Source organism: Pipra filicauda, unplaced genomic scaffold (genome assembly GCF_003945595.2).
Source record: "Pipra filicauda isolate LSUMZ 115617 unplaced genomic scaffold, ASM394559v2 scaffold116_size3395265_pilon, whole genome shotgun sequence".
NCBI lineage: Eukaryota > Metazoa > Chordata > Aves > Passeriformes > Pipridae > Pipra > Pipra filicauda.
The window spans coordinates 1327699-1339823 of NW_024103618.1; the positions used below are offsets into that span (position 1 = coordinate 1327699).

Consider the following 12125-nt stretch of genomic DNA (forward strand, 5'->3'; position numbering starts at 1 on the left):
ATTTCATTTCGTCACTCCAGGAGCAAATGGTTAGAGGTGTAAACAAAAGCTTAAAAATTCTGGAGACAGAGTAATTTTAAAGTAAATTTTGCACCATAACATTTGGCTATACACCACCTTGTTTGTTTTTTATTTACACAATTTATATTTATTACTAGAAAATGCAATGCAAAAGGACTGTACAATGATTTTGCTTAAGCAGCAGGAGAGAAGTCTGAACAACCATTGAGAGAAAGATTACAGAAAATAGCTCAAGTGTTCTGTCTACCCTTTTTACTAAAAGAACAACACAAAACAGTCTCTTTAAATGGCATGGGAGGCAAGGAACATAATCTATTTCCAGAAAAGTTGTATTCAGTCAGTCAGTTAAGCTACATATACACATGGTGAAGCTGGTGTTCATGTTGCTTCACTGTATCAATACTGAGCAATGGAACAAAGTTCCCCATCGATCAACAGCCAAGCTTATTCCCAAAGTTGAATGGCAAGTGCTATTTACCCCAACTTCAGTAAAATTGCATGTAATTATGTCACTACAGAATATGAGCTACTGCCTTCACACACCACTGAGCTGAGAAGACATATTAGTTTGTTTTCAGCCAGCTCAGTCTCTCACTCAGGGTTAGAGTTTTCCAGTGTCCAGTGTCTACTACTTGAGTGTTATGCCTACAGTTAGCAGAAATTCCCAATTAAAAAATTATAAACTGAAGGTGTGAGTGGTGGGCTATCTCCACAGTCACAAAAGATAATCTGCAGCATGTGAAAGGAGAAATAAATAAAGACAGTTGAGATTTCTTTCAAAAAAATGGAAAAAGGTACTTTGCATATACACAATTGCTCAAAAAGGCGGGTCTATTATTCAATTCTCAAGTAAAAATAACCAGAGAAAAAATCTAAACTTTGGGTTCCTCTTTCTGTAGAGGCACAATTAAAAAGTTACACTTGCATGGCAAGATTTTGGTAGTGGGGGGCTACAGGGGTGGCTTTTGTGAGAAGCTGCCATAAGTTGCTCCTATGGCTGAGAGGTCCAATGTCAGCCAATCCAAAACGGACCTGCCACTGCTGGCCAAGGCCAAGCCCAACAGTGATAGTGGTAGTGCCTCTGGGATGGCATATTTAAGACGGAGAAAAAACATTACTGCACAAAAGCAATAGCAGCCAGAGAAAAGGATTGAGAATATGTAAGAGAAACAACTCTGCAGACACCCAGGTCAGTGTAAAAGGAGTGGGAGGAGGTGCTCTGGTGCACCAGAGCAGAAATTCCCTTGCAACCCATGGAGAAGGGGCTGTCCACCTGCAGCCCGTGGAGAACCACGGGGTGCAGAGATCCACCTGCAGCCCATGGAGGACCCCACAAGAGAACAGGTGGATGCCTGAAGGAGGCTGTGAGATGATGGAAAACCTTCACTGGAGCAGGCTGCTGGCAGGACCTTTGGCTCCACAGGGGACCTACATTGGAACAGTCTGTTCCTGAAGGACTGCACCCCATGGAAAGGACCCACATCAAGAAGAAACAAAAACACAGACACAGGAACACAGCATAACAATAAATTATCACAGTGAGCTGACAAAAGAACATAGCTATGCAAATTTAAAATTCTGCATTTTGGACAATATACTACATAGTAATACGAGTACTAATTTTTGTTCTTGTTTGCTTCACTTAACAAAGGCTATATATCTAACTACATTATTTTAACATCCTTAATGATACTCTGTGCAAGTTAAAACACAGATAACTGTAGCATTAAGAAAACTAATTTCTGATTTTCTGTCACCTGCATGTAATGCTGCTATTCAAACAAGTAATGCTTCTAAATGCTATGACCCATTAAAAATGAACTGAAAATTCAATAAGATGCACAAGATTAGTTTTGCTAATACTGTTGACATTAAATGCATAACAATAAACACATTACTAAATGAAACAGATTGTAATCTTGCACTAAGTGAAGGCATTATGAACCAGGTTCATTCTCTTTCATTAAGAATGCAATCAAAAGCTTTTCAGATTTATCTGCTACAGAAAACATATTCAAGACTTATTTAATCAACGATGACAAAACTTTCCTCTTCCAATAATTTAAAGCAAAGTTGAAGCAATATAACATTAGGCCACAATTCACTTGGGATAGGGTAGGTCAACAACATTAAATAGAAACTATAAAGAGAAGGGATTAAAGAGTTCTATTATAAAATATGGTTCATTATACCAAGCCCTTAATGTTAACCTAGAACTTGAAACTACATTGCAAGAGAATAGAAAGGGAAAAGAAAAGTAACTTCTTTCATGCATGGAATAATAAATGCTAAGTGGTGCTTTGACTAACTAGAAGTTATGTTTCTTGGAGAGGAACAGTATTCCAATAGTTATTGCTTAGCTCTCAAGAAGGTACTTGAAATAAATGTCTCATTGATTCTCATTGATTTTAAAAACACATTCCCAAAACCAATAACTTCTGTTTAATTATATTTTAATATTGATATATTTAATATACAATGCAAAGATGAGTATCTAACAAGTGACTACTCCATATAAAAACTAAAAATTAAGTACGATCAATAAAAGTGTAAAGGAAAAATCTCCAAAGATTTTTATATTCCTTGCTGAAAGTAGCTTGTTTTATTAACTTAACTGTAGTGTGGGCTTCTGATGCCACTGGATGGAGTCCACCTGAAAGTACTATCCAAACAAAACCTTGAGTGCATCTCCGCAGCTCTGTCAAGAATCATTCAGTACAGCCATAAAACAGTAAAAAGCAATATATGAACTTTGTTATGAAACTGTGGTTAACTTCACACTTTTGTAATACATTTAGGCAGGAGAACAGAGGGTATCAGAAATCCCAGTGACAACTGCTGCCAGTAGGTATGGAGAAAGACTGGGAGATTCACCCAAGGTTATGTATTTAGAAAGGCCATTGGAAGCTTAAGCTGACAACCTCATCTAGAGTGTAAAAGAATGTTAAGAAATAGCTCCTCAGGGAAAATCTAACCCAACACAACCCAATGCAAAAGGCTAAGCCTGAGGTGAAATGCTGCATGCCAGGGTTAGGCTGCTCCATCAGGTAGAGCCTAAAACCTGTCTTGTGTCTTGTTTCCCTGGGTTCAGGGTGCCAGTCTAAGCTGGCCTGGAGGGGCCAGAGACCTGAGTGGCAAGCGAGGTCCGTGTCTGTGTGGCAGGAATAAAATACTGCCATAGAAAATGCTATCTTCTCCCTATACCCATCGTGCTTAATAAACAGATTTCAAGTTTTATGGCACTGAGTGCTGTGGCTCTGTTCTTGCAGCCATCCTACACAGCTCCTTCAAAACATCCTGAAGCAGGCCACTGTTCATTATCCATATTATAATAATCCTCAGGAGAGTAAAGCAACAGGCTGCCATGCAGATGTTGCTTATTTCTAAAAAAGTCCCATAAATTAAACAAAAAATAAATCAAGAACAAGAAAGAAATGTTCAAGAAGAGACACAAATTTCAGGAAAATTATCCCAGTGCCTTGTTACTGATGGAGTGCCTTTTTACAGTGACACAATAACAGAAAGAGCATTTTAGAAAGAGTAGATGTGAGACTTTTTTTGGAGAAACTAGCTACACTGTCTTAAATGTATAGAAACAGGTACAGAAAAGGGCAAAGACAGAGATATAGAAGGATTTGACAGTGTACTTGCAAGGCTAGAAACAGGAATGTGCATTTTCATAAGCAGAAATGTCTAAATTCATAGAAGATTTTGAAGAAGGAAACCATGGTAGAATTCTGGTCCCATTGAAACCACTGACCCTTTCATTTCACTTCAACAAGGCTCATATTCAAACCTGAAATTTTCACGATATTTTGTGTGGTATTTTCTCTACCAGAAGCAATATAAGTGCTTTGTTGTACATCATACTTAATATGCATTTGAGTTTGGACTATTTTTTTTAAGAGTGCATGGTGTTTACTGATGACTAATCATATGATTTTATACAGCATTTCTGATGGCTGATTCCACATAGACATTATTTTTGATGTGCTAATCTCTTTTTCTCTAAAAGCAAATAAACTAAAAGAACTTTAAGTTACACAAATAAGAAAGAGTTTTTTTATTTGGCTTAAATAGAGAGCAAAACCTTATTGTAAGAGAAGCACCATTATATTGCTTTGCTGAAGCTGTTCACTACCTCACAGTACACTCCAACTTGAATGAGCGAAAATGTGTTGTCCAGACTCTCAGAAAAGGGTTTCTTTAAAAGAACTGCAGCTTGAAAAATTTAACACAAATAATTCAACAAATTCAAATTTAATTTGCTTACTTTACAAATATATTTAGAAATCTGCTTATTTATCAAGTACCAAAATACTTGGATAATATCAAGGTAAGTTATTTCAGAAAATCATCTAAATTTACTAAATTTACTTTTAAAATAAAAACATTAATACCTTTTCTATTCTGTGATTTTTTTTTCCTCTTAAAAGAGTCAAGGATATATATGGACAGTTCTCCTGTATGTACTAATTTCCAAAATCTTTGGGATTCTTGGGAGATGTGTAAGCTGCAGTTAAAAGTTGTTTGGACTAGAAATAATAGCACATTCTACAAACACTTTAACTTGAATGAAAAAGGCCTTTACTTCCAAAATACTTCCTTGCATCTTCAGCTGTTGCAAACAGAGCTAATGCTACTCAGTATACTCACCAAAGACTGTCCTGGCAGGTACAGATTCTCTGTTCAGCCAGAATGACACTTGAGAGAGAATGACAGTCATGATACAGGGGAGGTAAGTCTGAATGACAAAATAACCAATTTTTCTCTTCAGGTGAAAATGAGCCGTCATAACTGTATATTCACCTAGGTGCCACAAACAAACAAAATACAATGAAACAAAACCTTAAGAAAGTCCATTTCTTTGGTAAGAGAAAGTTTGCACCAAATGTGCCATGGTTATATTATACTGAAAGTATTCTGTAATAGAAAGCATCCTACAGAATACAAGAAAGATTTTGAGTACAGCTATATCTTATTCCCACTGAGTTCTACGACAGATGAGTGTTAAGGAACTTCCAGGAACTTTTGTATGCCCTGAGAAGAACTTCAGCCCTGAAGGCTTCTGCATATAAGCAACTCTGCATTCACACAACAGCTCCTTGAGAACTTAATCATAGTTGGAAAGCAGTCGTGGGGGCCCATCACAGAATGTAGGAAAACAGTCTAGAGTGTGGTAGAATAAGACAGTGTTTAATGCCAAAAACATGATGGAAGGGAAACCTATATGTTTTATCATTTAATAGACAAAAAGTGTCCCCATATGAAATTAAACAAATATCCCAAACTTGGGTTACAAATATAAGGATTCAACATGGAGCTCCAGCCAGCATTTAAAAAACAGTCACTGCAGACAAGCTCAATTTTGCTATCACCGGTTACTTATTAATATGAAAAATCGGTAAAGTGTTGTTTTGTGTTACTTGTACAGTACATTGACTATGCCTAATAGATCACCTTTTGCAACAATTTTTTCAGTAGCCTTTAACAGCACCAGAAATATATTCTTCAGAGCAAGCAACTGCCTTTTTCTTCAAAATATCTTTTACTAACCTGTACTTGATTTAACTGTCTCTTTTCCAATTGTTTGACCTAAAAGGTCATACTGATTCAATCTTGAGCCATCTGGTGCCACCTGTACCGAATCTGAAGCGTTGTAAGTCCAAATGTATGTCACTTCTGACGTTGTGTATGCATCTGTGAGAAACAAGGTAAAATATTTTGTCAGCAATTTAAATTAAACAGCTTCCATCAAAACTCATAGAATTACAATACCCAGTTAATTTTCAAATTAAAATTCACCGAAAACAGTTTAAAATGATGTAGTAAAAGATATGTTTGGCTGTTTAAATAGCTTTACCGTACAGTAAATACCTGTTGCAGCATGGGAACAGGGCACTCATTTGTGATCTTATTAACCACAACTTATTGCTTTGAAATTACAAACAACATCTTTTTCTACACTGTTAAAAAAATTGTTGGAGATTAGGTATTATATGTATCCTATAACTTTGGTAAGGCAGATGAGAAGAACAACAATTTGCAAGATTTAGAACGCACAACATTTTTGAAAATTCATTGCTATGTTGTTCTGACCTTTCATTGTCCCCACTATCAACTTTAGGGATGTATTACAAGCATTTTGTTATTACCTGAAATTCAGACTTAAATATGGGAAGCCAGGGTCAATGACAGTGCCCTTGTGGTGGCTCTGTGCCTTGCCCTGCCTACCCTCTTAAATCTCACTCCCTGCCATCATTTTGGGGTGCACACTGACATTAAGCAGCTGCTCTCTCAGTACATTCATGATCAAACATACATTTAGCCTGGGTTCTGTCAAAATAAACTAGAATGAAAGCAAATCAATGCTGTATTTTAAACAGCAACAATGTCACTGTAGTAAGAAACAAAAAAAATCGAGTATGTCCTGGAAGATTTTCCAGCCAAATATTCTATTAGCAAATGGCGCATGAAAGGAAAAGGGTAAATCACTGATGGAAAAAGTTGTGTGTTCATTTTGAATGACTGAGAAAAGTACATTTTAAATCTTACACCATAACTGTAGTGCAGCGAAAGAGAAAAGCATAATTTCTGTTGGTCTGCAAATACTTGAGAAATCTCTAGAGGATCAGAAAGAAGCTTCTTCATGCAACTAGACATAAATTGCATAACTAACAAAATCTAGCAGGTGGGTAGCACCTAGAGATTCTTAACACTTCCCATCTATCTTTCCATCTTTCCACAAGAATATCTCTGCTTTAATGCAAATCAGCACTAAATGCAAATCAATATGGCCAATTGTTGATTTGTCCCCATCCTCCCCACTGTTGACTACACTTTTTGAAAATAATAAAGAAAGATGATCTATTAAACTACAGTTTCTTCCATACATTCAGTTTGGCTTTTCTCTTACTTATAAAAAAAGACATTCATACATGCTGATGATCCTCCCAGCAGTGTAAGAATAGCAGCATATGAAGAACTGTGACAAATATATACCACCGGCAAACTTGCCTCAGTTAAACCCAAATCCTCAGGATTCCTGCTTATTTTCACCACTATTCATCATTCAGATTCTGTCCCAGAATAAAAGCTGAAAAATGCACAGTTGTCTGAAAATGAAAGGTAAGGAAATAAAATGTGTGTGAAGCCATTCAAAATGAACAGAAATAAGAGTCCCCTGGATATGCCAACAGGCTGGAGCACAGATGACTACAAGAGAAATGAAAGAGAGGGGTTTTTTTAAATCACATTGCTCACATTTAGAATTCTCTGGATTATTAGAAAATCAGAAACCATAGGCAGAGAACAAAGAACAAACTGGTAAGAAAAAAAATGAAACTAACAAAAATCCCTCCTGTTCACACAAAGTCTAATATACTTAGTCAGAAGGGTTATCAATTTAGGAATGCAAATGAAGAAAGTAGCCTCTTGGCATATGTTTCATTATTACAGGATTTTTTAAAGTTGTTTTAAGGCTACATTTCAGTCTTTTTTTCCTCCAAAAACTTATAAATCAAACATATCTTGCTTGCACACCTATGTAAATATTATTAGTCAGCAGACAATTTTGACTAACATCTCTGGTGTTAGTTATTTAGGCTGCATTAAGTATTAGAAATATAATACTTAGGGGGCAAAAAAGGCTCCATGATACAAACAATGTTAATTCTAATCTCCATAGATAAGATTTCCCTCTAGTGTGGAAACATCATCAGAAGCACAGGCTTGGTCTAATTTTCTCCTAACTCCAAGGAAAAAAGATATCACAGGGCTATGAGGAGAGTGTGTACAGTGCTCTTAAAATGATCGTCTGGTTAATGATATCCTCAGTGGCAGCATATCCCCTGTTTGGAACCCTGTTTGGTTGCTACAATTATTATGAAATCAGCCAGAATTTAAGGGTATTAACTTGTTTCCTCAAAAAAAAAAAATCCCTTTCCTGGGCCCAACAGAGAATGTAGGCTGCAGCCAATGAAAGAAAAGAAAACTTTTAGTGTACGAAATCCAGAAAACATATGTAATGAAGAAGAAGAAGGGCTGTAATATAAGTAAATTAAATAATGCTGCTGTTAAAATAACACTAGTGAGATCAAAGTCCACCTGTCTCTAACATGCAGATGCACTAACAAGTAAAAATTTTTATCTCAAGGTGCCATTATTGCCTTCAATAGAACAAGAGCATAAAAACAAATATCATTAACAATAAAGAGAAACTAAATATTCTAATAAATGAAAACAAACATTTATTGAAGTCATTGATCTGCTCTTCTTTAATACTGCACAGGCTATGTGCGTCCAGTTCTACGTTCATCAGTATGGTTTGCACGCTGCAATAAAACTACACCAGTGCAGTGTTGATTAGGTGCAGAGTTTTTATTGTTAACTGGAGTAATGAAAACTTTAAAATACACTAAAAGACACAACACTGAATAGAAAAAAGGGATTTTGATGTGTCAGGTTACAAATATTTTTAAAAATACCATCTCGTGGTTAAAATATCTCATGTAAGAATTTACTGAAACGAAATTATGCTGAGCAATGTTAGATATTCACTAACCAAAGGCTATACTTCACATTATATACTTACAGCTGCCAAATTTCAGTGGGCAAGAGTGCGCATCCATAGGGAAGTCCTCCAAGTGCATTGGACATTCAGCTTGGACTGTAAGCCTAAAAGGCAAAAGACTATGATGCATTTAAGTCATTTAGCAGAGCAAGAAATTCAGTTCCAGAGAACTGAAGAGAGTGCATGCTGATTTAGGAGACTAAATTGCAATTTTATATTAAACTAACAAAAATTTAGATCAGCTCTTGCTTCTTCCCTTTTATGTGTTCCTTTGGAAGGCATTAATTTATCACATCAAAAATCTGAAAAAGCTGACCTGAAAACTATGAGCAAAGGCCATTTAAAGACAAATATAAATTATGTAATTGCAGGTTATTAAGAACAGTAATTTTCTTCTCATAATATTCTGAGATACATGTGTGCTTATATGGCTCTCAAAGGCTCATTGTAAAAGCATATAAAATACAGTTAATTTGCCAAAGGACTATGCTCCAGAGTCTTCTGAATTTGAGTTTTTTAGTTTGAATGGAATATGTAGAGGAAAAATATTTGCTTTCTTTCAAAAGATTGTTGCTACTCATTCTCCATGTTACTTGTGATTATTCTTTTGATTTATGTATAAATGCAAAAGTATGTGAACAGTACATCCACTTTTGCTGATTTTGTGAAAAAAACCCCAGCAATATCCCAGTATCATATATGGGAATTAGTGCAATAAAAAATAATTTAAAACAATTTGAAGAAATTTTTTTACAGACTTTCTCATTATTTTTATTTTAAAAAAAATTTAAAAAAAGCCAAGAAAAAAATGTCTCTTTCCCCTTCCTATCCTGGAAGTCTCCTCTTGGTAGAGGTTTTTTTCTGGATGCCTATGCTCCTCTTCATCCAGCCTCAAACATCAGCTACATCCCTATGTATTGCCAGTGGTTTCTAGTCTTTTTATTCTTGGCTACTTTCTCCCAACCTTCCACTCAAAAATATTCCATATTTCTCTTCCCCCACTCCCTAGGAATGTTTTTCTGAATTCAAGGGGCAGAGAGAGACAAGAATCAGGAAACACCTGAAGGCAAAGGAAAGAACTGCCTGAGCCTCTGATAAAAATCACGCAATCATTTTATTTAGACACAGAAAAAAAGGCTGTTTAAAATCTAGGCAATAAAACCAGTTTACACATTAACCTTATATTCTGAGAAGCAACATACTTACAAGTCATGAAAATGTTTAGTTAATTTTAGTTAACATGACTCAGCTTATGTTTCATAATGGTTTCAAATAGTATTTCTTATTATTTATAGCATATGATTATAATACCTTCTGGAGGAAGAGAATTTCAGTCAGGTTATACAGATACTAGTTCAAATATTGATTTGAGCCCAAGAAAAAAATACTACAAATGGTGTCTCAATTGACTTCCAGTAAACTTTTCTGAACCTCTCCAACCACTACATCATCTAACATCATTAGGAGTCCAGCCATCAACATTCAATATTGTAAGGGATTCAGAGCTGCATAGTAAAATCAGGCTTAAGGGATGCTAGTACGGCTGCATGGAAAAAATCACATAGTACACGTTTGCTTTGCAGTTCACATTTTGTATCTTACTTAGGCTGGGGATTTTAAGTCTACAGGAACAACAACTTCAATTTATTAAATATTCTCCAAGAAAAAGAAAGAAACTAAGTCAGGCAGGGTCTTCCGAAAATTTCAAAAAAATCCATATAGGTAACATTATTGTTAAAATAGTAATCAAAGAAGAAATCAGTCTTATAGAAACGCTGTTTGTATCTATGTATACATGATATTTATAATTTTTTCATAAATTATTTTCTAAGTAAATTTAATACTTTTTACCAGCTAAATATTTATGGTAGCTGCTAGTGATGCACAGGATGCAAAAATTAAAACTTTAAGTAAAATATTGTAATTATATATAAAGAAACAATTATTATAAAAAGACATATTTTCCCTATAGCTCTTGCTGGAAAGTATTTGAGACCTTATTAACTCTTTATTCTTTGATTTTTTTATTGCTGCTGATCTTAATAAATTTGCTTAAGGGCTCACATAGTCAGTACCATGGGTGCAGTAACAGGCAAAACTCATATACTATTTTAATAATTTTAAGAGTGGTAAACTCTATCTGAAGGTCTCAAAGCACTTTATGCAGGTGGTCAATATCTTTAATGCATTACAGAGATATGAAAACTGAGGCACATGTAGGAAAACTGATCTAACTCATTATCAACCAATAGACTTTTAACAGAACTGGAAACCAAACACATTTTTTTAGCTTTCTTTCTGCTAGGACAGAAATACAACAAAGGAGAGTCCTCCTGGAACCTTATTTTTTACTTCAAAAAAAATCACATCAAGAAATAGTTGAGTAGAGAACTGATGAACAGACTTACCTCATGGTGTACAACAGAGTTCCATCATCTTGGATTCGTAGGAGCTTGTTTGGCATTGTCATGTTATGAGCCACTGACTTCTTCCCATTGTGAAAAAATGTATCTGGGGTCCAGATTTTGCTGGCCATTAGGTTGTTCAATCGAAGAATGTTCATTGGGCCCTTAAACTTTAATCTCTCATCCTTCCATTTCTGACGGAAGAAAACATCTATTGTGTATTCCTGTAATGGAATAAATATATGCCTTTTTTGACACAACGAAACACTAATCTGCTTTCTGAGAACCAAAACAGAAAAGCTCTTTTGCAGAATTCCCTTGGTAAAATTGTCAAGGGAGAATGATCACCACACAAAATTGTATAATATTGAGAATAATAAACAGGAATTCAATGTATTAAGGGTATGACTTTCTCCATGATTGCTAGCTGTTGTTTGTATATTGAACACTTCCAATATTTAGATTTCTGTACCTGATAAACAGTGGGTGTGTGACAAGGCTAATTTCAGTAAACATAGCTATTTTACATTAAGAAGTAAGGAAAAAATATACAGAAAGACATTAAATAGTTCTTGTGGCATCTACTGCTGTAGAGTAATCCGGCATTTCAACAGCACTAGAGAATGGCTGAGGCTAGAAGTAAGAAAACAAGGCAACCCGTAAAGGGTACAATATATTCCAGCAGGACGATATAAGGAAGATTTTCTAAAGAGGAATGTAAGGCTCTGTAGTGGTATGGATTTTATGAAGAAAAATACATAGGTAGGAAACAATAGGTGATGACTGACAGGTGGCACACACTGTCTATGGAACTTTACTCTGATGCCTAAACTTGGGAAGGCAGTATAATCCAGGAAAAGAACTCAGGTAAAAACAGATTGATAACCTAGACCAGATGCCTGTGTCACCCAGTGCTGGGCATCCCATCTGCTGGGTTTTGCTGTTGTTCTAAGCAACAAACAAAAAAAAAGATACTGATTAAACATTGATGATGTAAATTCAACCACTAACTTCAAATTGAATCTGGAAATTGATTTAGTGTTTTGCTACTGTCAGCACAGCATATAAATTGGAAATGGAAGAGCATAAAAACTTCGTTGGAAGGAAACTGCATTCTGTGTATTAGC

The 12125-nt window shown here is 35.5% G+C and overlaps 1 protein-coding gene across 2 annotated transcripts in view; it reads right to left on the reverse strand.

Annotated features, from left to right (window-relative positions):
• The window catches only part of GABRA2 (gamma-aminobutyric acid type A receptor subunit alpha2), a 61467-nt gene that overhangs the window by 13825 nt on the left and 35517 nt on the right, over positions 1 to 12125 (reverse strand). For both annotated transcript variants that reach the window (XM_027717742.2, XM_039384965.1), the window contains 4 exons: positions 11002 to 11222; positions 8615 to 8697; positions 5578 to 5721; positions 4678 to 4830 (listed from right to left, as the gene is read on the reverse strand). In XM_027717742.2, coding sequence (XP_027573543.2) covers positions 4678 to 4830; positions 5578 to 5721; positions 8615 to 8697; positions 11002 to 11222 — 601 coding nt within the window. The remainder of the gene's footprint in view (positions 1 to 4677; positions 4831 to 5577; positions 5722 to 8614; positions 8698 to 11001; positions 11223 to 12125) is intronic.